Source organism: Dendropsophus ebraccatus, chromosome 13 (assembly GCF_027789765.1).
Source record: "Dendropsophus ebraccatus isolate aDenEbr1 chromosome 13, aDenEbr1.pat, whole genome shotgun sequence".
NCBI lineage: Eukaryota > Metazoa > Chordata > Amphibia > Anura > Hylidae > Dendropsophus > Dendropsophus ebraccatus.
In genome coordinates this window covers 78,552,365-78,578,642 of record NC_091466.1, presented here as the reverse complement: position 1 = coordinate 78,578,642, position 26,278 = coordinate 78,552,365, and the positions used below count along the sequence as shown (strand labels likewise).

At 51.4% G+C, this 26,278-nt stretch overlaps 1 protein-coding gene across 3 annotated transcripts in view; it reads left to right on the top strand.

Moving 5' to 3' along the window:
* The window catches only part of TTC7B (tetratricopeptide repeat domain 7B), a 61,614-nt gene that overhangs the window by 27,375 nt on the left and 7,961 nt on the right, over positions 1-26,278 (top strand). Inside the window, exons 6-20 of one of the 3 annotated variants that reach the window (XM_069951213.1) lie at positions 2,904-2,982; positions 3,070-3,242; positions 3,319-3,382; positions 8,013-8,150; positions 8,989-9,072; positions 9,574-9,678; positions 9,761-9,878; positions 10,624-10,681; positions 11,238-11,310; positions 13,514-13,674; positions 14,906-15,022; positions 15,105-15,202; positions 17,159-17,302; positions 18,281-18,334; positions 21,648-21,788. In XM_069951213.1, coding sequence (XP_069807314.1) covers positions 2,904-2,982; positions 3,070-3,242; positions 3,319-3,382; positions 8,013-8,150; positions 8,989-9,072; positions 9,574-9,678; positions 9,761-9,878; positions 10,624-10,681; positions 11,238-11,310; positions 13,514-13,674; positions 14,906-15,022; positions 15,105-15,202; positions 17,159-17,302; positions 18,281-18,334; positions 21,648-21,788 — 1,607 coding nt within the window. Of the gene's footprint in view, positions 1-2,903; positions 2,983-3,069; positions 3,243-3,318; positions 3,383-8,012; positions 8,151-8,988; positions 9,073-9,573; positions 9,679-9,760; positions 9,879-10,623; positions 10,682-11,237; positions 11,311-13,513; positions 13,675-14,905; positions 15,023-15,104; positions 15,203-17,158; positions 17,303-18,271; positions 18,335-21,647; positions 21,789-26,278 lie in introns of all 3 variants that reach the window. The other 2 variants (XM_069951212.1, XM_069951211.1) reach the window with 2 other exon arrangements.

Genomic DNA, 26,278 nt, shown 5'->3' with positions numbered 1-26,278 from the left:
GAGCTCAGGGCAGCTGTTCTGGTGTGAATACTAATGCAGGTGCTGCTGTATGTCCTCAGTGCTGCTCCCCCTCTCTGTATATGCCGTGCTGCTGCTGTGTCTTTCCTTTCTGTTCTCCCAGAGCATCAGTAACCCTTCTTCCCCCATATGCTGCCTAGTACTGTACTAGCCGCCCAGCTCGGCTCTGGTTCCCTTCACTGAGATGGAAAGATTGTGAAGAATCTTTACATCATGGTCCCCCATCCCAGATCCCATTGTAGATTCCCCGCCATATCACTGCCCCATCCCAGATCCCATTGCAGATTCCCTGCCATATCACTGCCCCGTCTGATCCCATTGTAGATTCCCCGCCATATCACTGCCCCGTCTGATCCCATTGTAGATTCCCCACCATATCACTGCCCCGTCTGATCCCATTGTAGATTCCCCGCCATATCACTGCCCTGTCTGATCCCATTGTAGATTCCCCACCATATCACTGCCCCGTCTGATCCCATTGTAGATTCCCCGCCATATCACTGCCCCGTCTGATCCCATTGTAGATTCCCGCCATATCACTGCCCCGTCTGATCCCATTGTAGATTCCCCGCCATATCACTGCCCCGTCTGATCCCATTGTAGATTCCCCGCCATGTCACTGCCCCGTCTGATCCCATTGTAGATTCCCCGCCATGTCACTGCCCTGTCTGATCCCATTGTAGATTCCCCGCCATATCACTGCCCTGTCTAATCCAATTGCAGATTCCCCGCCATATCACTGCCCCGTCTGATCCCATTGCAGATTCCCCGCCATATCACTGCCCTGTCTGATCCCATTGCAGATTCCCCGCCATATCACTGCCCCGTCTGATCCCATTGTAGATTCCCCGCCATATCACTGCCCCGTCTGATCCAATTGCAGATTCCCCGCCATATCACTGCCCTGTCTGATCCCATTGTAGATTCCCCGCCATATCACTGCCCTGTCTGATCCCATTGTAGATTCCCCGCCATATCACTGCCCCGTCTGATCCCATTGCAGATTCCCCGCCATATCACTGCCCTGTCTGATCCCATTGTAGATTCCCCGCCATATCACTGCCCCGTCTGATCCAATTGCAGATTCCCCGCCATATCACTGCCCTGTCTGATCCAATTGCAGATTCCCCACCATATCACTGCCCTGTCTGATCCCAATTGCAGATTCCCCGACATATCACTGCCTGTCTGATCCCATTGCAGATTCCCAGCCATATCACTGCCCTGTCTGATCCCATTGTAGATTCCCCGCCATATCACTGCCCCGTCTGATCCCATTGTAGATTCCCCGCCATATCACTGCCCCGTCTGATCCAATTGCAGATTCCCCGCCATATCACTGCCCTGTCTGATCCCAATTGCAGATTCCCCGCCATATCACTGCCCCGTCCCAAATCCCATTGCAGATTCCCCGCCATATCACTGCCCCGTCTGATCCCAATTGCAGATTCCCCGCCATATCACTGCCCCGTCCCAGATCCCATTGCAGATTCCCCGCCATATCACTGCCCTGTCTGATCCCATTGCAGATTCCCCGCCATATCACTGCCCCGTCTGATCCAATTGTAGATTCCCCGCCATGTCACTGCCCCGTCTGATCCCATTGTAGATTCCCCGCCATATCACTGCCCTGTCTGATCCCATTGCAGATTCCCCGCCATATCACTGCCCCGTCCCAGATCCCATTGCAGATTCCCCGCCATATCACTGCCCCGTCCCAGATCCCATTGCAGATTCCCCGCCATATCACTGCCCTTTCTGATCCCCCATCTGGAGAGTAAATACAATTGTCGCGTCTGCGGTGACTATCACAGTGGTTCGGTATTTAGGCGTCAGTAATAAGATGGCCGGCTTGTTAGGCGTCAGATCCGCCTGCAGGGACTCGGCACCGCGCACTCTTTCTGCTCCTGATGGATTTCACCTTATTACTTCATCAGCGTCGCCTTCGGGCACGAGATTCTGTTAACTCTTCGTGCCTGGCAGAGATCCGCCCTCTGTCGCCCGTCTCAGCCACGCCGCCTCCTCTGCTTTCAGGTTCTCGGGGGTTAATTCGCTGCCAAGTAAATGTCAGAAACATAAATTAGCTGTAAATGTAGGGAACGGCCTCAGCGCTTCATAGACGACACGCGGGAGGCAGCGGAGAATTAAAATCAATAGCGGATCGTGAGATACATTACCGCACCGCCTCTGGGGACGCACTCACTCCCTTGGTGTCTATAGTGAAGGAACACAGACATGTACCGCGCTGTATAAAGTACACAGTAGTCACACATCTGATGGTCCGCCATCTGATGATCCGGCATGCTTTAATTCTTCTTAAAGGGATATTCTCATCTCAGCTAACTTAGTTATACTGGAAGGACTCATCCAGATAAATATTTTAGTAAACTCCTGTTAAGCTTCTTTTCCTTTCATTGTTGGCAGCTTGTTGTCTAGGTTACCAGCCACCACTCTGCTCTAAAAGCAGTGGTCTGACTGGTGGATATATAGATATAGCGTAGATGTACGACTTTAGTGTGTATATATACTGTATATAATTATAAATCTGTACACTCTATCTATATATACACCAGTCAGATCACTGCTTTTAGAGCAGAGTGGTGGTCAGTGACCTAGACAATGAGCTGGAAGGGAAAGAGCAGTTTGTTTAAATGATTTTATTTGAAAAACCATTTAAGTTGACGTCACCTACAAGTATATTGGTTAAGATGAGAATAACCCTGTAAGGGACTTGTATATTGATAGGTTTCCTTTCAGGTGCATTGTGGGAAGGGTGCAACATGCAGTGAATAGAACAAGGTCCCTGCAGAACTGACAGTCTAATCAGCTACAGGTCATAGTAACATGGTGCAGCCAGAGCTGATGGTGTCTCCCTCTTCATCCAGGAACTTGACCCGAGGAGTGGGCCGATTCCGGGAGATCCTGAGGGCAGTGGAGACCCGGACCACGCAGAACCTGCGGATGGTGAGTGCAGCGCTTCAGTGTCTTATACCAGTCATACCCAGGAAAATGGCCGACGCGACTTCCCTTGATACACCTTTTGTCTGTCAGACGATTGCCCGGCAGCTGGCGGAGATCCTGCTCCGGGGAATGTGCGAGCAAAGTTACTGGAACCCGCTGGAGGACCCCCCCAACCAGTCGCCCCTGGATGACCCGCTCCGACAAGGATTCAACACAAAAAGCTATGCATTAAGCCGGCGGCCACGGGTCTACTCCGGGGAGAAGTGAGTGTTACCCTGCACTCGGTGGTCGGTGGGTTCTCGTTGTTTTGCATCGGGTTCACATTTGTTTGTTTTATAGCATTTTCTGTCCTCAAGAAAACACAGAAGAGGCGCTGCTGCTCCTGCTGATCAGCGAGTCCATGGTAAGAGCCCCCGATACCCCAGAGACTGACCTGAGGGGTATACGGACGAGAGGGGAACTGACTGCCTGGGAGACGAGAGGGGGCGGACTGACTGCCTGGGAGACGAGAGGGGGCGGACTGACTGCCTGGGAGACGAGAGGGGGCGGACTGACTGCCTGGGAGACGAGAGGGGGCGGACTGACTGCCTGGGAGACGAGAGGGGGCGGACTGACTGCCTGGGAGACGAGAGGGGGCGGACTGACTGCCTGGGAGACGAGAGGGGGCGGACTGACTGCCTGGGAGACGAGAGGGGGCGAACTGACTGCCTGGGAGACGAGAGGGGGCGGACTGACTGCCTGGGAGACGAGAGGGGGCGGACTGACTGCCTGGGAGACGAGAGGGGGCGGACTGACTGCCTGGGAGACGAGAGGGGGCGGACTGACTGCCTGGGAGACGAGAGGGGGCGGACTGACTGCCTGGGAGACGAGAGGGGGCGGACTGACTGCCTGGGAGACGAGAGGGGGCGGACTGACTGCCTGGGAGACGAGAGGGGGCGGACTGACTGCCTGGGAGACGAGAGGGGGCGGACTGACTGCCTGGGAGACGAGAGGGGGCGGACTGACTGCCTGGAAGACGAGAGGGGGCGGACTGACTGCCTGGGAGACGAGAGGGGGCGGACTGACTGCCTGGGAGACGAGAGGGGGCGGACTGACTGCCTGGGAGACGAGAGGGGGCGGACTGACTGACTGGGAGACGAGAGGGGGCGGACTGACTGTGGCGTTAGGGGACTGACTGGGAAGAGAGGTGACGGTATGTTACTATTGTAGGGATTGGTGACTGCTGGGGGTTCGCTGTGTGTATTAGTGCTAGATGTGACTAGTGGGGTCAGTGACCACATCCTCTCCCCTTCTGCTTAATGAGGAAGGTTACGCACAGGGGGAGATAATGGTGCTGTCTTATAGTAAAATTACCCTTGTTGCCCCTAGCAACCAGTCACAGCTCAGTTTTTATTGCCCCTAGCAACCAGTCACAGCTCAGTTTTTATTGCCCCTAGCAACCAGTCACAGCTCAGTTTTTATTGCCCCTAGCAACCAGTCACAGCTCAGTTTTTATTGCCCCTAGCAACCAGTCACAGCTCAGTTTTTATTGCCCCTAGCAACCAGTCACAGCTCAGTTTTTATTGCCCCTAGCAACCAGTCACAGCTCAGTTTTTATTGCCCATAGCAACCAGTCACAGCTCAGTTTTTATTGCCCATAGCAACCAGTCACAGCTTACGTTTCTTTTACTAAAGCAACATTTTCCATATACGCTGCTGGAATGGTATAGCCCTGTATACGCTGCTGGAATGGTATAGCCGTGTATACGCTGCTGGAATGGTATAGCCCTGTATGCGCTGCTGGAATGGTATAGCCCTGTATACGCTGCTGGAATGGTATAGCCCTGTATACGCTGCTGGAATGGTATAGCCCTGTATACGCTGCTGGAATGGTATAGTCCTGTTAAGCTGCTGGAATGGTATAGCCCTGTATACGCTGCTGGAATGGTATAGCCGTGTATACGCTGCTGGAATGGTATAGCCCTGTATGCGCTGCTGGAATGGTATAGCCGTGTATACGCTGCTGGAATGGTATAGCCCTGTATGCGCTGCTGGAATGGTATAGCCCTGTATACGCTGCTGGAATGGTATAGCCCTGTATACGCTGCTGGAATGGTATAGCCCTGTATACGCTGCTGGAATGGTATAGCCCTGTATACGCTGCTGGAATGGTATAGCCCTGTATACGCTGCTGGAATGGTATAGCCCTGTATACGCTGCTGGAATGGTATAGCCCTGTATACGCTGCTGGAATGGGTATACCCCTGTATACGCTGCTGGAATGGTATAGCCCTGTATGCGCTGCTGGAATGGTATAGCCCTGTATGCGCTGCTGGAATGGTATAGCCCTGTATACGCTGCTGGAATGGTATAGCCCTGTATACGCTGCTGGAATGGTATAGCCCTGTATACGCTGCTGGAATGGTATAGCCCTGTATACGCTGCTGGAATGGTATAGTCCTGTTAAGCTGCTGGAATGGTATAGTCCTGTTAAGCTGCTGGAATGGTATAGCCCTGTATACGCTGCTGGAATGGTATAGTCCTGTTAAGCTGCTGGAAAGGTATAGCCCTGTATGCGCTGCTGGAATGGTATAGCCCTGTATATGCTGCTATAGTGTTCTAGCCCTGTTTATGCTGCAGGTCCTAGATACATGCGCCCTGTATACGCTGCAGGTCCTAGATACATGCGCCCTGTATACGCTGCAGGTCCTAGATACATGCGCCCTACATGCGCCCTGTATACGCTGCAGGTCCTAGATACGTGCGCCCTGTATACGCTGCAGGTCCTAGATACGTGCGCCCTGTATACGCTGCAGGTCCTAGATACATGCGCCCTGTATACGCTGCAGGTCCTAGATACATGCGCCCTGTATACGCTGCAGGTCCTAGATACATGCGCCCTGTATACGCTGCAGGTCCTAGATACATGCGCCCTGTATACGCTGCAGGTCCTAGATACATGCGCCCTGTATACGCTGCAGGTCCTAGATACATGCGCCCTGTATACGCTGCAGGTCCTAGATACATGCGCCCTGTATACGCTGCAGGTCCTAGATACATGCGCCCTGTATACGCTGCAGGTCCTAGATACATGCGCCCTGTATACGCTGCAGGTCCTAGATACATGCGCCCTACATGCGCCCTGTATACGCTGCAGGTCCTAGATACGTGCGCCCTGTATACGCTGCAGGTCCTAGATACGTGCGCCCTGTATACGCTGCAGGTCCCAGATACGTGCGCCCTGTATACGCTGCAGGTCCCAGATACGTGCACCCTGTACACGCTGCAGGTCCTAGATACGTGCGCCCTGTATACGCTGCAGGTCCCAGATACGTGCGCCCTGTATACGCTGCAGGTCCCAGATACGTGCACCCTGTATACGCTGCAGGTCCCAGATACGTGCGCCCTGTATACGCTGCAGGTCCTAGATACGTGCGCCCTGTATACGCTGCAGGTCCTAGATACGTGCGCCCTGTATACGCTGCAGGTCCCAGATACGTGCGCCCTGTATACGCTGCAGGTCCCAGATACGTGCACCCTGTATACGCTGCAGGTCCTAGATACGTGCGCCCTGTATACGCTGCAGGTCCCAGATACGTGCACCCTGTATACGCTGCAGGTCCCAGATACGTGCGCCCTGTATACGCTGCAGGTCCTAGATACATGCGCCCTACATGCGCCCTGTATACGCTGCAGGCCCCAGATACGTGCGCCCTGTATACGCTGCAGGTCCTAGATACGTGCGCCCTGTATACGCTGCAGGTCCTAGATACGTGCGCCCTGTATACGCTGCAGGTCCTAGATACGTGCGCCCTGTATACGCTGCAGGTCCCAGATACGTGCGCCCTGTATACGCTGCAGGCCCCAGATACGTGCGCCCTGTATACGCTGCAGGTCCTAGATACGTGCGCCCTGTATACGCTGCAGGTCCTAGATACGTGCGCCCTGTATACGCTGCAGGTCCTAGATACGTGCGCCCTGTATACGCTGCAGGTCCTAGATACGTGCGCCCTGTATACGCTGCAGGTCCTAGATACGTGCACCCTGTACACGCTGCAGGTCCTAGATACGTGCGCCCTGTATACGCTGCAGGTCCCAGATACGTGCGCCCTGTATACGCTGCAGGTCCCAGATACGTGCGCCCTGTATACGCTGCAGGCCCCAGATACGTGCGCCCTGTATACGCTGCAGGTCCTAGATACGTGCGCCCTGTATACGCTGCAGGTCCTAGATACATGCATTTGTTTGCTTTATGACATGTTTTACAGCTTTCTCATTTGTCATACTTTAACCCTTTGTTCCTGCTCGCTGTCATTGGTCGGTCCTCTGCACACTCACACAGCTGATGGTTTGTTGCAGTGTATCAGTGTAGACAGTTCTCTCTCCATGCACCGATACATTGTAACAAGCCCTTCAGCTGTGAGAAGTATCCGGTCAGGCTGGATTGTGCCCCCATCATGACGCCATCTCGTACTGAAGTATTTCAGTGTTTTTCGGAGCTGCTTTTTATTAGACTCCTAAATTTAGAGGTTTCCATGACAACAGCGGCTTCCCCAGATTGTTCCTATTTGCTTTGGCCGGGGGCGGGAGGCAGATTATAAACAGACGCGACCGCGCCCGGGTCCTGGCTCTCATATGAGGCCTGCGGATGGCGCTCATCAGCCACAGCTTTGTATCCAGGAGCTAAGGCCGGCCAGTGTGACTACTTGGTCATGTGACTCTGGTTGGCCAATAGCATTACAAATGTAAATGACCAAAAACCTAAGCAGTAAGGATTCTGCCCCTGATCAGTCTGATTGTGTGACGTTCTAGCCTTATCTGTCTTATCTGCTTCCGGGAAAGCTGGGGTACACAGATATGGCCGCCATAACCCCCTCCCCCCAACTAGGATACGGGTATAGGGGAGTCATTGCAGCATTACAGAGCAGCTTACAGTTCAGCATTATGCTTTGGTAACAATCCCAGTGGGTGTGTTGCGGTGGCGGCCATATTGGATTTTACCCAGCTTTCCCAATGTAAATGACATAAAGCACTGAACGCTGTGCAATCTTCAGGCCAACAGGGACGCGGTGCTGAGCCGGATCCCAGAACATAAAAACGATCGTATCATCAGCCTGCAGAGCGCCTCGGTGGTGTATGACCTGCTGACCATAGCCCTGGGACGGAGGGGGCAGTACGAGATGCTGTCAGAGGTACACAACATGACCAGGCAGGGGGCATTACAGGAGTTAAAAAGCTGCTGAACAGAAGGGGACAGAGGGGTCCGGGGGGAGGGGGACAGAGGGGTCCGGGGGGAGGGGGACAGAGGGGTCCAGGGGGACAGAGGGGTCCAGGGGGACAGAGGGGTCCGGGGGGACAGAGGGGTCCGGGGGGAGGGGGACAGAGGGGTCCGGGGGGAGAGGACAGAGGGGTCCGGGGGGAGAGGACAGAGGGGTCCGGGGGGAGGGGGACAGAGGGGTCCGGGGGACAGAGGGGTCCGGGGGGAGGGGGACAGAGGGGTTCGGGGGAAGGGGACAGAGGTGTCCTGAGGGAGGGGACAGAGGTGTCCGGAGGGGACAGAGGTGTCCGGAGGGGACAGAGGTGTCCGGAGGGGACAGAGGTGTCCGGAGGGGACAGAGGTGTCCGGAGGGGACAGAGGTGTCCGGAGGGGACAGAGGGGTCCGGAGGGAGGGGACAGAGGGGTCCGGAGGGAGGGGACAGAGGGGTCCAGAGGAGAATAATAGGAGGGGGGATTTAGAGGGGTACGGCCTTGGTTATCACCCTGAAAGTGAGTAATAGGGTGAGGGGTAGGTAATAATAATGGGGCCATTTCTCCTGCTGTGACTGCCGGCACACTATGCTGTGTAATGTGAAGCCGCATTACGAGCACCAAACTCACAGGGTCTTCTGGGTCCTGACTGGGGTGGGATCCATGTATTACATGAGTAGCCGCCCGTGTCGTTTCTTCCCCTGACCACCTCCTATATCCTTGGGTTTTGGGGACGTATGATGGAGCGGCTGATTCTAACCTCTTCTCCTTCCTCCCGGCAGTGCTTGGAGAGAGCCATGAAGTTTGCATTTGAGGAGTTCCACCTTTGGTACCAGTTTGCCCTCTCCCTCATGGCTGCAGGAAAGGTAATGTCCTCCACTGCATTCTCCACATCTGAGATCATTATTCTGCATTACATGCAGTCTCTGTGGCCTTTAGAATGTTCCAGAAGAAAGGGGCTGTGGGTTTGTTGGAGTGTTCAGGCCCTTCATTGTCTATTGGACATAGATCCATTCACAACGCTGTGTCTAAGCTCATGTCAATGGCCTGAGCCTGCAGTACCAGGCACAGCCACATGTATAAGTATGGCGCAGTACATTATCAGACCATGTTAAAGCTGTGGCCCCTTTATTCACCATCCCCCTTCCCAATACTAATTTCTCATTGGTGTCCCTGGGATTGGCTGGATACTTATAGATGGCAGCCATTGGGCATCCTTTGCCGCATATTGGGACCTCAGCCACTGATCTGATGTAATGCTGGTCAGCCGTGTTGTCTGTATTATTGCTATACCTGGATGTGCTGATGCTGGACTATTGGACTGTATGTGTCCGGTTCTCCCAGTGATTTTCCCTCTCTTTTTCCAGTCCGCTAGAGCTGTCAACGTTTTAAAAGAATGTATCCGGCTGAAGCCTGAGGACGCCACCATCCCGCTCCTCGCCGCTAAGCTGTGCATGGGCTCCCTGCACTGGGTAGGTGTCGGTGGAGGATTGTCCTGTGTATTTCTCTGTTACTCTGACACTGATAACCAATAATTATTTTTACCTTTTGCAGATGGACGAAGCTGAAAGATTTGCCAAAATGGTTGTTGAATGTTCAGATAAAAGCTCCGAGTTCAAAGCCAAAGGTTACCTGGCACTGGGGCTGACGTACAGCTTACAGGCCTCTGATGGTGAGGATCCAGGGGAGCCATACTGTATATGACATCAGGGGTCATCTCTACCCCCATTACTGTACTTTATGGGGGATACTTACCTGCACCCAGCTTACAGGCCTCTGATGGTGAGGATCCAGGGGGAGTCCATACTGTATATGACATCAGGGGTCACCTCTACCCCCATTACTGTTTTTTATGGGGGAAACTTACCTGAACCCAGCTTACAGGCCTCTGATGGTGAGGATCCAGGGGAGCCATACTGTATATGACATCAGGGGTCACCTCTACCCCCATTACTGTACTTCATGGGGGATACTTACCTGCACTCAGCTTACAGGCCTCTGATGGTGAGGATCCAGGGGAGCCATACACTATATGACATCAGGGGTCACCTCTACCCCCATTACTGTACTTCATGGGGGATACTTACCTGCACTCAGCTTACAGGCCTCTGATGGTGAGGATCCATGGGAGCCATACTGTATATGACATCAGGGGTCACCTCTACCCTGATGACGCCATCATACTTACCTGCACTAAGTTTAGTGCCCTGCTGCCCTCATGTAACCAGAAATCCTCCCTTTCCGGCTTTTTTTGGAGGCTCAGTTGGTCTGGTCTCCCCCATGCTTTACACTGCATCTTTACTCCATTATGAGATGAATATAATCAGAGACTGGAGCTTAAAACTGATGCACCTCTTGTCTCTCACCTGGCACTTGGTATGGGGACAGATGGGTAATATCACGTCTTTGTCTTGTAGCATCACTGAGGGGATTACAGGAAGATCTGCAGAGGAAAGCTCTTCTGGCCTTCCAGAGGTGAGTGTGTGCCGCCTGTATAGGACAAGGACTGCACAGGTTCGTAAGGACGGGCTGCTTATTTAGAAACGCCTGTGTAAAAGTGTCCGCGATCAGCCGAGGAGCGGGAAAATAGACACTCATCGACTGATCGCATCTTTTGTGGGGCTTCATAATTGATCACTATTGGCCGCACATCTCTGTGTAAATGGCCACACGAATGATACACAGCTCATATCTTGAACGGCAAACAAGTGACAGACTCTCTGACCGTGCACGGCCCCATATTGGCCTTTGTAAAGGATTGCTCCAGAGCCATTCAGTGCTACAGCTCTGGCTCATAAAGAGGAGGGGTCCTGAACTGATGGACAATCCCTCTAAGCAATGTAATACATTAACAATCACTAGGAGATCTGTGATGTAAAATCCTAAGGGGCCCGGCCTATGTCACCCCTCAAATACAAAGGTGCGGCATGTTTCCTCTAGTCTCTGGAGTTGTTGAAGTTTTTTATGTTAGGGCACGCTTAAAGGTGTAGTTCTTCTAATGTACTGACAAATGTCTGATTGTGTCACTCAGGGCGCACAGCCTGTCACCCACCGACCATCAAGCTGCCTTTTACCTGGCGCTGCAGCTGGCAATATCCCGGCAGGTAAGTGACATCTCCTATATGGGCGGTCTAATTTGCTGATGTGGGCAGCCAGGGGGGACTCCTCTATCCTGGGTGCGATCTGCAGACGTGGCCCCTGGATTGTAGACTATTCCTGAGAAGAAGATGGATCCGGTCCCGGTTATGGAGAACATTAGCATAATTGTATGTATTGGGGTCAGCAGCGGTGTTCAGTGTGAGTGATGGCACCGAGCTGCCGCCTTCATGCTGCCGCTTTGCATATTTCATGTGTGATGCCGGTTTTAGCAGAGAAGCTTCTCTTAGACGTTTTGCATAACCTGAATAGTCAAGAAATGCCGCCTGCTTTATGCTGCTTGTTGAAGGCTTAACAGCTGCATCCCCCCCCCCCACCCCCCGATCCTCCTGCCCCTGTCCTGCCAAACCATGTAATATCAACAGATGCACAGCAATGGGTTAATGTTAACCGGTTACTCACTGTTAGGAAAAGAGTTATATCACTGTGATGTCACCGCTGATCTCTAGTGATGGATAGGCTGTATTCTCAGTGATGTCACTGATCTCTAGTGATGGATAGGCTGTATTCTCAGTGATATCACTGATCTCTAGTGATGGATAGGCTGTATTCTCAGTGATGCCACTGATCTCTAGTGATGGATAGGCTGTATTCTCAGTGATGTCACTGATCTCTAGTGATGGATAGGCTGTATTCTCAGTGATGTCACTGATCTCTAGTGATGGATAGGCTGTATTCTCAGTGATGTCACTGATCTCTAGTGATGGATAGGCTGTATTCTCAGTGATGTCACTGATCTCTAGTGATGGATAGGCTGTATTCTTAGTGATGTCACTGATCTCTAGTGATGGATAGGCTGTATTCTCAGTGATGTCACCGCTGATCTCTAGTGATGGATTGGCTATATTCTCAGTGATGTGACCGCTGATCTCTAGTGATGGATAGGCTGTATTCTCAGTGATGTCACCGCTGATCTCTAGTGATGGATAGGCTGTATGTGATGTCACCGCTGATCTCTAGTGATGGATAGGCTGTATTCTCAGTGATGTCACTGATCTCTAGTGATGGATAGGCTGTATTCTCAGTGATGTCACCACTGATCTCTAGTGATGGATAGGCTGTATTCTCAGTGATGTCACCGCTGATCTCTAGTGATGGATAGGCTGTATTCTCAATGGTGTCACCGCTGATCTCTAGTGATGGATAGGCTGTATTCTCAGTGATGTCACCGCTGATCTCTAGTGATGGATAGGCTGTATTCTCAGTGATGTCACCGCTGATCTCTAGTGATGGATAGGCTGTATTCTCAGTGATGCCACTGATCTCTAGTGATGGATAGGCTGTATTCTCAGTGATGCCACTGATCTCTAGTGATGGATAGGCTGTATTCTCAGTGATGTCACCGCTGATCTCTAGTGATGGATAGGCTGTATTCTCAGTGATGCCACTGATCTCTAGTGATGGATAGGCTGTATTCTCAGTGATGTCACCGCTGATCTCTAGTGATGGATAGGCTGTATTCTCAATGGTGTCACCGCTGATCTCTAGTGATGGATAGGCTGTATTCTCAGTGATGTCACCGCTGATCTCTAGTGATGGATAGGCTGTATTCTCAGTGATGTCACCGCTGATCTCTAGTGATGGATAGGCTGTATTCTCAGTGATGCCACTGATCTCTAGTGATGGATAGGCTGTATTCTCAGTGATGCCACTGATCTCTAGTGATGGATAGGCTGTATTCTCAGTGATGTCACCGCTGATCTCTAGTGATGGATAGGCTGTATTCTCAGTGATGCCACTGATCTCTAGTGATGGATAGGCTGTATTCTCAGTGATGTCACTGATCTCTAGTGATGGATAGGCTGTATTCTCAGTGATGTCACTGCTGATCTCTAGTGATGGATAGGCTGTATTCTCAGTGATGTCACTGATCTCTAGTGATGGATAGGCTGTATTCTCAGTGATGTCACTGATCTCTAGTGATGGATAGGCTGTATTCTCAGTGATGTCACTGATCTCTAGTGATGGATAGGCTGTATTCTCAGTGATGTCACTGCTGATCTCTAGTGATGGATAGGCTGTATTCTCAGTGATGTCACCGCTGATCTCTAGTGATGGATAGGCTGTATTCTCAGTGATGTCACTGATCTCTAGTGATGGATAGGCTGTATTCTCAGTGATGTTCTTTTTGTATTCTTTATTTTGTTTCAGATCCCAGAAGCTCTGGGTTATGTCCGCCAAGCTCTCCAGCTTCAGGGTGATGACTCCAACTCCCTCCACTTGTTGGCGCTGCTGCTCTCTGCTCAGAAGCATTACCACGATGCACTGAATATCATAGATATGGCACTTAGCGAGTATCCAGAGAACTTCATGTAAGTTCAGTATAATATTAAATAAACAATATCATCATCATCATCCTCCTCTTCCTCACAGGAGCCCTCCGATCGCAGAGCTCCCACCCCGCACTTCCTCCTGTCCACCTGTCGCTGCAGAATTGTGTTTCTCAATGAAATATTTATTCCCTGCCATTATTCTTTCTATCACGGTTATCTCATAGTTACCTTCCGCCATCAATGCACTTATGTTACCTGAGATCGGCCCTTTAAATAATGAATATTAACCAACAGCTTCTCTCTGTGCGCTGAAAATCATCACAATGCGCCATCTGACAGAATATGGAAACCTAAGACTGGGGCCGAGGTAACGCACACGGCCGGCCCTTATCCGCCAGCTGGGGCCCCGCACTGAGGCTTTCTGTATCTGCTGATAACATCCATTTCATTAGACTCTGCAGGAGCCGAGAGCAAAGTCTAGAGGTTGTGTTATCCAGAGCCAAGTAATCCTATTATAGTGACTGCCGCTCCTCTCACTGTCATCACTCACTGTACACTTATATTATCATGTATACAGGACATCAGCATACATTGTATCACTGTACTGATCCTCAGTTACATCCTGTATTATACCCCAGAGCTGCACTCACTATTCTGCTGGTGGGGTCACTGTGTACATACATTACATTACTGATCCTGAGTTACATCCTGTATTATACCCCAGAGCTGCACTCACTATTCTGCTGGTGGGGTCACTGTGTACATACATTACATTACTGATCCTGAGTTACATCCTGTATTATACCCCAGAGCTGCACTCACTATTCTGCTGGTAGGATCACCGTGTACATACATTACATTACTGATCCTGAGTTACATCCTGTATTATACCCCAGAGCTGCACTCACTATTCTGTGTACATACATTACTGATCCTGAGTTACATCCTGTATTATACCCCAGAGCTGCACTCACTATTCTGCTGGTAAGGTCACTGTGTACATACATTACTGATCCTGAGTTACATCCTGTATTATACCCCAGAGCTGCACTCACTATTCTGCTGGTAGGATCACCGTGTACATACATTACTTATCCTGAGTTACATGCTGTATTATACTCCAGAGCTGCACTCACTATTCTGCTGGTGGGGTCACTGTGTATATACATTACATTACTGATCCTGAGTTATATCCTGTATTATACCCCAGAGCTGCACTCACTATTCTGCTGGTGCAGTCACATATTTAGTTTTTCCATCTCTTTCTCAGCTTGTTATTCACCAAGGCGAAGCTGGAGACGCTGTGCCGGGGGCCGGATGAGGCACTCCTGTCCTGTAAGCATATGCTGCAGATCTGGAAATCCTGCTACAACCTCACTAATCCCAGGTAAGGGGGTCGTCCTATGTAGATGGGGCTCCGGGGGGCCCATCCACCCCACAGTATAAGTGACCTGTGTTGTCTTCTGCAGTGACTCTGGACGTGGCAGCAGTTTACTGGACCGAGCCATCGCTGACCGGAGGCAGCTCAACACCGTCACCCTGCCGGACTTCAGTGACCCAGAGACAGGTGAGGTCCCAGCGGGTAATGGGCCGTCTGTTCCCATCCAGTCAGCACTGAGGTTTACAGTAATTGATGCTACTATAAGCTGCAGCACATTCTCCTGGGGTGCAATACTCTGCACAGCCTCAGTATTGTGTGGTCTAGTGTATGATGTTCACTGCATTGTAAACCTTTCTGGGAACCTATTAACCCTTTAATCTAATGGCATTAATCCGTGATCTGTTTCCTATCCCCCACACTCATCTTCATTATCCATCTGACACTCCTTTCCTAAAATACTCTGTGCTGCTGGCGTCCCAAGCAACCCACATAGAAAGCGCCAGGAGGTGAGGGATGTATATCACAGCTGCTCACACCTTAAAGGGCTTCTCCGCTCTCGATTCATCATCATTGTATCAAGGTCTGAAACATGAACCTGACCGAAAACCATTGCTCATGTATCGGTATGGTACGCTGATACATTGTAACAGGCCTCAGCTCTGTGTGTGTGGACAGGTTCTCAGTCAGTAACCAGACCTCCGCTTGCTGTTGGTGAATAGAAACATTACTACCAGCTTTTAGAGTTGGGGAACATTGGTTCGCTGTGAAATATATTAACTGAGTTATCCAGGGTTAGAGAAGTGTAGTTGCTTACTTCGTGAGACAGCGCCGTCCTCAGTTTGGGTGTGGTATTGCAGCTCAGTCCTACTGACGTGAATGGAGCTGAGTTGTAATATCACACACAGTCTGAGCACAGGGTAGCGCCGTGTTTTTCTAGCCCTGGAGAGCCCCTTTAAGTCTGTATAGGTGGGTTTAATCATTTTCACTGACACCCGGCATTCATCTTGAAATGGTAAAGAATCTTTGACTATGAAGTCTGTTAAACCCTGAAGTATCACACAAGCAAAATACAGATGCGAATACGGGTGTTTGTGACTGTAGGCCCCGCCCTAACCCCGTATCTGATGAACCATGTGACAGCTGTCAGTCAGGCTGCCACATCCATATTCCACTGACCTAAGCTGTATGTAACCCGATCCCTTATTACGTATCTCCTCCTGCAGTGCCATGCTATGTATCCCATCCCCCACAGGTATCTGTCATGTCCGTCTCTGCCTGATATCTCCTCCTAAAAGTCTTAATTCCCCTGTATTTCCCTGCCTCCCCTCCCCCACACCTAGCATCATCTATGAGCCACGTGGTCTCTGCCCTAATTATAAGAAATATCCACCAGAGAATTATTATGGGGCCATCTGTCAGGGCCGGGCCGCAGCCAGAACATCATTGCCATTTGGATTCCAGATGTCAGTAAATTTACTTACACTCACCAATAGGATGTCAGTATGAATCCCCCTCCCCCAGCACCAGTCCTCAGTCCGCTGCCAGTAACAGAAATCCCATGAAAATGTGATATAGTGAACCTGCTGTGTTATGTAACAAGACCCCCGAGCTGTGTGACAGGACTAGGGCAGGGTGGGGGATAGAAGTAAAGCACGTTCCCATTCACTTACAGCAAGCACTGGTCTTGAACTTAGGGAGGATTGGAACACAAAATCTATAAGAAAGTTGCAGCTGAAATTATTTGTATTTATTTATTAAACTTTAAAACTGGAAAATCCCTTTAAGCCAATGCTTCTCAACTGGTGTTAGTCCAGCTATTGCAGAACCACAATACCCATCATGGGGCCGGCATCATGGGGCATCTGTGTTCGCTCACTACATGATGGTGGGAGTAGTAGAGACCAAGGCCTGTGATGGCTAGTGCCAGCTGGCCAAGTGAGATCATGTGACCTCCATTTATCTTTTATGTGAAGTGGGTCACATGATCCCCCTCAGTCTATGAGTCAGGATCACTGACCTACACGCTGTCATGGCGGTGACCTCCACCAGCCCCTTATATCAGGTATGGTGGTATCAGCCCTGGCTCCTCACCTTCAGCCTTGTGTCTTGTCCTTCATTCTTCTCTCTTCCTTTGTCTTCTAGCCTCTGACTCCTCTTCCCTTTCGAGACCAGAATCTCCTCTCCACCTGTTTGTCACCTCTCATCTTCCTCATTCTCCTTTCTCCGACCCTATAACCAAGGCCCCCGCCATCGCTGAGCTCACCTCCGGCCCTCAACCTCCTCACTGTAAACCGGTTTCCTGCTCTCAGTAGTTCTTCCTGTTTTGTTCTGTTCTGTTTTGTTTTTCTGATAATCTGCAAACTGGACAAATCCGTGTGTTAGCGAGAAAATTATCCAGAAGTTTCTAAAATGATAGTAGTGCAGCCTCATCCTGAGAGATTCTGATGGCTGTAATCCCTGTCAGATTCAGAGTGATCATGAATTATCATCCACATCAATATCTATATCCTGTCTGGTTTGTGTGATGTATACAGTCATCAGGTCTGGTCAGTAGTGCAGTTACAGGCCTGAAGCCTGAGGCTGCACTACTGAGAGATTGTGATGACACAAGGTTGAGTGAGGCCACATCAGGATCTACCTCCAGCCTGGCCTGATTTGTGGTCTTACGTCTGTGACCATTGATGATTGTGGTCATCCTATTTTGGCATAACGTTACAGGCCAGGACCTTAATGCTGCACTACTGCCAAGATCTGACTACTACATACATTCACGATTCAGGCCAGGCAGGATGCAGATATTCATGTGGATGGTGATCTGTAGCTGTGCTGCACCTGATAGGAAGCACTGTCGTCAGTAGTGCAGCCTCATGCAACGCCACATGGTCAGATCTCAGCTTAGAAGAAAGATATTTCACATGAATAATCTGAGATCTCAGCTTAGAAGAAAGATATTTCACATGAATAATCTGAGATCTCAGCTTAGAAGAAAGATATTTCACATGAATAATCTCGGCCTCCTGTAGTTTCCATTTCATAGAGGAGCGTTCATTCAGGATATGATTGACGGTCAAGTCTGAACAGGTGTCTACAGCCAGCTTCTTTCTTAAAGGGACGGTACCTGCTGATGTGTGCTATGACTGTGCCGCCTTGGTTTGCAGATTCCTCAGAACACCTTTGTTTTGGTGCGGGGGTCGGGGCTGAGTTTATTTGCAGTGACGCTTGTGCATTATCTTTTAATTTGTGATTTGTACCCAGTGTTTGAAGGGCGCTCTCCAGACATCCCCCACACTCACGGTTTTGACTCCATGTTTTCTGTTTGTAAGTAATGCTGGCTCAATGTCTTGCTTTGCAACCTAGCCTTTCCTACCCAGCAGTCACGTGATATGTCATGTGATTACTGCCAGCTGTACCCTTCTCTGCCAGGCAGGGGCAGCACAGTGCTTTTGTTTTTGCCCCCCCTCACCTAAGCTGAGTGAGATGCTGCTGACTGCATATGGTAAATACAAGGTCTAAATACTGTGGGTCTGGCCCTTTAATTATTAAAGAGACAGTATTACATGTCCACAAACTTCAGTGCGTGGTTATATCAGGAGGGCACTTTACTTAAGGACGCCAGCGGTCCTGCGTACATCACCCGAGCCCATTACACGTATGTATCTTATGTACGGGACACCAATGCTGCTTGATTTTCAGCCTCTGTTAGTCGAGCTGCATTTCTTCTAGCGCCATCAATTTTTGTAATTTCACTTTCCATTCCAAGAAGTTGCAGCAAAATATTCTCCCCTTTCGTGTCATCACCACTGAATGTTGTGGCCTTACAGCGGGGGAGGGGAGGAAAGTAGTGTCCTCCAGCTGGTGCAAAACTACAATTCCCATCATGCCTGGAGAGGTAAAGCTTTGGCTGTCCAGGCATGATGGGAATATTGCAGCAGCTTCCCCGTGCCCTGGCTTACACCATATGTACTCTTAAGCAGCCATAAACAACATAACCCCGTTATCTTGATTGTAAGGCTCTTGCCGTTTGTTTTATACAGCTACTATGCGGCTTTGTGTGTCTCCATGGTTACAGACTGCAAACAAACCCTGCGTAGTCAGATCCTGCAGGTACATCCCCTTTTACTCTGGACGGTTATTGACGAGTATTGTTGCTAGAAACAGCCAATCGGCTTGTGTAAAAGTCCCAGCGACCAGCATCTTCTGCGGGGCCTATATAATTTATTGTTATCGGATGCGTATCTCCCAATGTAAAACGGAATTGTGGCTGATGGCAAAATATTTAGATGGCGGCATAAATGATACAGTGATTGTGCCTTCTGAAGGCGCTGATCTCGCTGATCGGCATTGGCTCACATCCTTGCAAGGCCACATATTGTGTAAGAGGACCTTTACTTTGTTTCCCAATTTGTGGCCCTCCAGCAGGCATGATGGGAGTTGTAGTTTTGCCACAGGACGGATAACACTACACATAGAGGGAGGCAGCTGTGACTGCTGCATAGAAGCTGTATACACAGATTGGGACAACACTTGAATGCAGTGAAGCAAGATATGGCTGCCTAAGTATACCTACCTTATGATTTCTGCCTCTCCCATTGATGTCTCTTTAATATATATGAGGGATGTGAGTGGCCATGTATTGTAGTCTGCAGCAGGCATGCCCCCCAGGGTCCCAGAAGCTGCGTTTCCCTGCACGTCTGTCCGCCTGCACACCTCCGCATGCTCCCTGGGTTTTGTTTGCTGAGCCTCCTCTCTGCACCCAACCTGTTGCATACACAGAGTTTTTGGGGTGCCTTGGCGTTTGTGACAGGGAGCTGTGGAGTCGGTAAGCCGCAGCTCCGACTTCAATTCCGACTCCTGAATTTTATCATGACCGACTCCAACTCCGACTCCTGCCAAAACTAGCTCCGACTCCGACTCCACAGCCCTGGTTGTGACAGTGAGCTGTGTCTGTATCTAGCGGTGCCCCTGTTGGTGCCCATACTGCCCAGCGCTGTGACCTCACTGGAGCCCCTGACTATCACTGTCTGCGATTATCGATGGGTCCTGAGATGGTTGTTTCTGACCCCTACGGGACACAGACACCAGGACAGGTTCCTTACAGTCACATCACAGGCCTCTCTGTGCTTCTCGCTGATGTTGGCACACTGCCCGCAGCCTGCAGCACAATCCGCCTCTAGTATTTCTGCTATTTGGAATCTGAGAGTTGCAGAAACCTTCGGTCAGGAGAGGGTTAAGAGGTAAAAGAGTTAAGTCCTTAGCAGATGTTCGGCCGAAACTTCAGACCCTGGGATACTGAGACGCTATAGCATGTCATGGAGTAGTATGCATCCAATATACTCACTGGGGCATGAGGCATGTGATACCTCAGGTTTCATCTCCAGGTTCTTTCCTTATAACTCTGGGGTCACTCTGTGCACTTTCCCCCCAGAAACCTTAGCTTCCATATAATTCCTTGGTGTGGTGTGCCCCCTGTAATGAGACATGAGGTGTCTGGTGCCTCACGTTATGTGCTGTCACCGGGTCTGCACTTGGCTTCTCATAAATCTGGGTTCATGCCGCCCTCCCCCATACTCCGCTTCCCGATTATTGTTGCTGCAGGACATGATCTCATTTACCTCGTCCCAATGAGTCATATTTCACCTTCTCTGCGCTGACATTTACCTGACAACGGCGACGATTCTCACACTGGATCATTTCTTGTAATGATCGAGACCCCCAGTAAGAGGAGAGGACCGAAGAGATGAGAACATCAGGGGACCCCGGGGTACAATTCCAGGAAGGTTCCCTAGGGTGTAACGTCTAAAGAGGGACCCCAGGGTGCAATTCCAGGAAGGGTCCCTAGGGTGTAATGTCCAAAGAGGGACCCCACGGTGCAGAATCCAAGGAGTGACCCCGGGGTACAATGCCAGGAAGGTTCCCTAGGGAGCAATGTTCAAAGAGGGACCCCAAGGTGCAGTGTTAGGGTTTGGACTCTTGGGTGCGGTGTCAGGAGAGGAATGCTGGGTTGTAGTGTCTGGGAAAGGAACCCCGAGGTGTTGTTTCCGGAGAGGGACCCTTGGGTGCAGTGTCTGGAGAGGGATCCTGGGGTGCGGTGTCTGGGGAGGGACTCCGAGAGTGCGGTGTCTGGGGAGGGACCCTGGAGTGCGGTGTCTGGGGAGGGACCCTGGAGTGCGGTGTCTGGGGAGGGACCCTGGAGTGCGGTGTCTGGGGAGGGACCCTGGAGTGCGGTGTCTGGGGAGGGACCCTGGAGTGCGGTGTCTGGGGAGGGACCCTGGAGTGCGGTGTCTGGGGAGGGACCCTGGAGTGCGGTGTCTGGGGAGGGACCCTGGAGTGCGGTGTCTGGGGAGGGACCCTGGAGTGCGGTGTCTGGGGAGGGACCCTGGAGTGCGGTGTCTGGGGAGGGACCCTGGAGTGCGGTGTCTGGCAGGGACCCTGGGGTACGTTTTCTGGGGAGGGACCCTTGGGGTACAGTGTCCGGGGGGAGACCCTGGGGTGTGGTGTGCTGTGGCACATTGGGGGGCTTCACGCCTGTGTGTGTATATCCAGCACTGGCCGGATCACTGCACGTGGTGCTGACACTTGATACCTGCCCTATAACCTCATGACTCTGATATCTCTCTTTACACCATCACAGGTTCTGTCCACGCCACGTCCATCGCAGCCTCACGTGTAGAGCAAGCACTCTCTGAAGTGGCCTCCTCTCTGCAGAGCAGCGCCCCAAAGCAAGGCCCGCTGCACCCGTGGATGACCCTGGCACAGATCTGGCTTCATGCAGGTAACTTACATCAGTGTATTGTTCTGTGCTGACCCCCAACATTGATACGGCCATAGCAGCCTCACAGAGAATACCTGATACCAGTCCCATATGTAATGCACCACACACCCTTCTCCTCTGCCACACTTCTGGATGAGATATTTTATCTGCACTAATACACTGTAACAAAAGTCCTATTGTTCCTTGACAGCCTGCATGTGTTCCCCAACCTGTGGTTCTTCCAGTTGTTACAAAACTACAACTCCTCTCATGCACTGACAACCTCTGCACCCTAGAAAGCAGTGCTCCCCAATCTGTAGATCACAGCATTATAGTTTTGCAGCAGCTAAAGATGTTCTTTGCCAAGGTGCAACCACATCCTCTCTATCCATCAGAGCCATATTCCCGATCTGTCACTCCACAGCTGCTGCAAATATTACAACTCCCATCATGCACATTGGTCAGTGATGATGCTACAGCTGGAGTGTTGTAGCAGAGAAACATTAGGAGACCCATAGATTAGGGAGCTCTGCTAGAGAAGACATGGAGGCTGTCAGGGCATGATGGAGGGACTACAGGGTGGCATCTCTGCTAGAGAAGACATGGAGGGTGTCAGGGTAAGATGGAGGAACCACAGGGTGGCATCTCTGCTACAAGACATGGAGGCTGTCAGGGTAAGATGGAGGAACCACAGGGTGGCATCTCTGCTACAAGACATGGAGGCTGTCAGGGTATAATGAAGGAAACCACAGGGTGGCATCTCTGCTACAAGACAAGGAGGCTGTCAGGGTAAGATGGAGGAACCACAGGGTGGCATCTCTGCTACAAGACATGGAGGCTGTCAGGGTAAGATGGAGGAACCACAGGGTGGCATCTCTGCTACAAGACATGGAGGCTGTCAGGGCATAATGGGAGAACCACGGGTGGCATCTCTGCTACAAGACATGGAGGCTGTCAGGGTAAGATGGAGGAACCACAGGGTGGCATCTCTGCTACAAGACATGGAGGCTGTCAGGGTAAGATGGAGGAACCACAGGGTGGCATCTCTGCTACAAGACATGGAGACTGTCAGAGTAAGATGGAGGGACTACAGGGTGGCATCTCTTCTACAAGACATGGAGACTGTCAGGGTAAGATGGAGGAACCACAGGGTGGCATCTCTGCTACAAGACATGGAGACTGTCAGGGTAAGATGGAGGGACTACAGGGTGGCATCTCTGCTACAAGACATAGAGGCTGTCAGGGTAAGATGGAGGAACCACAGGGTGGCATCTCTGCTAGAGAAGACATGGAGGCTGCCAGTGGATGATGGAGGAACCACAGGGTGGCATCTCTGCTACAAGACATGGAGACTGTCAGGGTAAGATGGAGGGACTACAGGGTGGCATCTCTGCTACAAGACATGGAGGCTGTCAGGGTAAGATGGAGGAACCACAGGGTGGCATCTCTGCTAGAGAAGACATGGAGGCTGTCAGTGGATGATGGAGGAACCACAGGGTGGCATCTCTGCTACAAGACATGGAGGCTGTCAGTGTATGATGGAGGGACTACAGGGTGGCATCTCTGCTACAAGACATGGAGGCTGTCAGGGTAAGATGGAAGAACCACAGGGTGGCATCTCTGCTACAAGACATGGAGGCTGTCAGGGCAAGATGGAAGAACCACAGGGTGGCATCTCTGCTACAAGACATGGAGGCTGTCAGGGCATAATGGGAGAACCACAGGGTGGCATCTCTGCTACAAGACATGGAGGCTGTCAGGGCATAATGGGAGAACCACAGGGTGGCATCTCTGCTACAAGACATGGAGACTGTCAGGGTAAGATGGAGGAACCACAGGGTGGCCTTTCTGCTACAAGACATGGAGACTGTCAGGGTAAGATGGAGGAACCACAGGGTGGCATCTCTGCTACAAGACATGGAGGCTGTCAGGGTAAGATGGAGGAACCACAGGGTGGCATCTCTGCTACAAGACATGGAGGCTGTCAGGGCATAATGGGAGAACCACAGGGTGGCATCTCTGCTACAAGACATGGAGACTGTCAGGGTAAGATGGAGGAACCACAGGTGGCATCTCTGCTACAAGACATGGAGGCTGTCAGTGTATGATGGAGGAACCACAGGGTGGCATCTCTGCTACAAGACATGGAGGCTGTCAGGGTAAGATGGAGGAACCACAGGGTGGCATCTCTGCTACAAGACATGGAGACTGTCAGAGTAAGATGGAGGGACTACAGGGTGGCATCTCTTCTACAAGACATGGAGACTGTCAGGGGAAGATGGAAGAACCACGGGTGGCATCTCTGCTACAAGACATGGACACTGTCAGGGTAAGATGGAGGAACCACAGGGTGGCCTTTCTGCTACAAGACATGGAGGCTGTCAGGGTAAGATGGAGGAACCACAGGGTGGCATCTCTGCTACAAGACATGGAGACTGTCAGGGTAAGATGGAGGAACCACGGGTGGCATCTCTGCTACAAGACATGGAGACTGTCAGGGGAAGATGGAAGAACCACGGGTGGCATCTCTGCTACAAGACATGGAGGCTGTCAGGGCATAATGGGAGAGCCACAGGGTGGGTATCATTGGGGTAGAGTGACACTACAGGACCTGACTACAGAGGATTTGTTTGTTATGTGTAACTATGGAGAACAGAGCCTTATGGGATATTACTGCTCCATGTGTCCTCTCCCTGTCGGTGGTCTTCAGTATACAGCCAGTCCCATCACCTGCAGGGGGTTACTCTGTGCCCTGGCAGTGCCGCTCTGAATAGTTTGCAGTTGTGACTGTGGACGGCACTGACGTGATGGTTATAATCGGTGCTGCAATATGTAGGTTAACCTCCCACTTACAAGCAATTTTAGCTTCCCTTCCAGAGATGCTGGGAGGACCCATGGCTTCTGGTGGTCCCGGTGAGACCCCAGTGAGCACCCTAGAGCTGGGTCATCCTTGTCCCCTTCCTGGCGGTCACCTTGTACTGGGGGCAGCAGGACCGCTGCAGGTTTCGGCATCCATGAGCCGCTGTAATTCCATCGCCCCCATGTGAAACCATGATGAGGAGGACGAAAGGGCAGAAGGTTGTTGTGCGCTAAAGAGTCAGAGGGTGAAATTACAGCCAGCCCGGGGAAGTCTCCTATCACTGTTTCCGTACAGATCTCTGTCGCTGGAACAAGGTTAGGCTCACCGAGGATCTTTCACTGACGGACACTCTAAGAATCGGCATTAAAGGGCCGGCGTACAAACTATGTGAATAAGAAACTCAGCAACTTTAGATAGACTTTGTGTTGCTTTCGCTCCAGTTACAATCAGTGAACGGAATCACACCGCTGAGGGTATGTTACAGTGTACCAGTGCAAGATAGTAGACTAGCCGACACCAGAGATTTTGTATGGGACTGGTATCGGCCATTCATATTCCCCTGTAACGCTCTTCCGGCCATGTTCTTTATGAGGGCGAGGATCGGTAGTTTTGCAGCATCTGTAGAGCCATAGGTTGAGAAATACATGCGGGCTGTCAGAGCATGATGGGAGTTGTAGTTCTGCAATAGTTGGAGAGCTGTACCTTGCACTCTCCCTATATTGTGCTTAGAGAATGATTGGGGGTGCTCGACTGGATACTGTAACAAAGCTTCAGCTGTGGGGCAGGTATCAGCAGACTGAGGGGTGAGCAGAGGGCGCTGCATTGTTGTTGGTGCAGATTTGGGGTCCAGCCGCTCGTGGACATCGTATCTGACCTGATGGCAGCGCTGCAATCACATCCCTTATTAAAGGTGCAGACGCCTGATAGTAACTCATCAGGAGATAGATGACAAATTGAGATCAGCGAGGGAGCGGATCCCCTTACACCCGGCTCACCAGGCGTTAGCTGCTGTGTATTATTCATCAGGTGACCCCAGGGCCCGATAACATTACCAGATAATAGCGCTCAGCAGACGAAGCGCACAAGGCTGCCAGGACCGCCACCGGAGACCCATCAGAGGCGATTACAGGGTGCCAGTCAGTGTGGGCGCCAACCCGGCTCTGCCACCGCCACCTCTGTCTAGTCATTTGTTAAAGGAGACGCTCCACGAATGAGTTGCTGTTTAAGCAATTTCCTCAATCACTAAACTAGTCAATCCCCAATCTAAATAGAGACTGTAACCTCTGACCCCAGCAGACTGCTACGGGGCCTGTAACCTCTGACCCCAACAAACAGGTGGGGGGGGGGGGTATGTAACCGCTGACCCCAGCAGACTGCTAGGGGGGCTGTAACCGTTGACCCCAGCAGACAGGTGGGGGGGCTGTAACCTCTGACCCCAGCAGACAGGTGGGGGGGCTGTGACCTCTGACCCCAGCAGATAGGTGGGGGGGCTGTAACCTCTGACCCCAGCAGACAGGTGGGGGGGCTGTAACCTCTGACCCCAGCAGACAGGTGGGGGGGCTGTAACCTCTGACCCCAGCAGACAGGTGGGGGGGCTGTAACCTCTGACCCCAGCAGACAGGTGGGGGGGCTGTAACCTCTGACCCCAGCA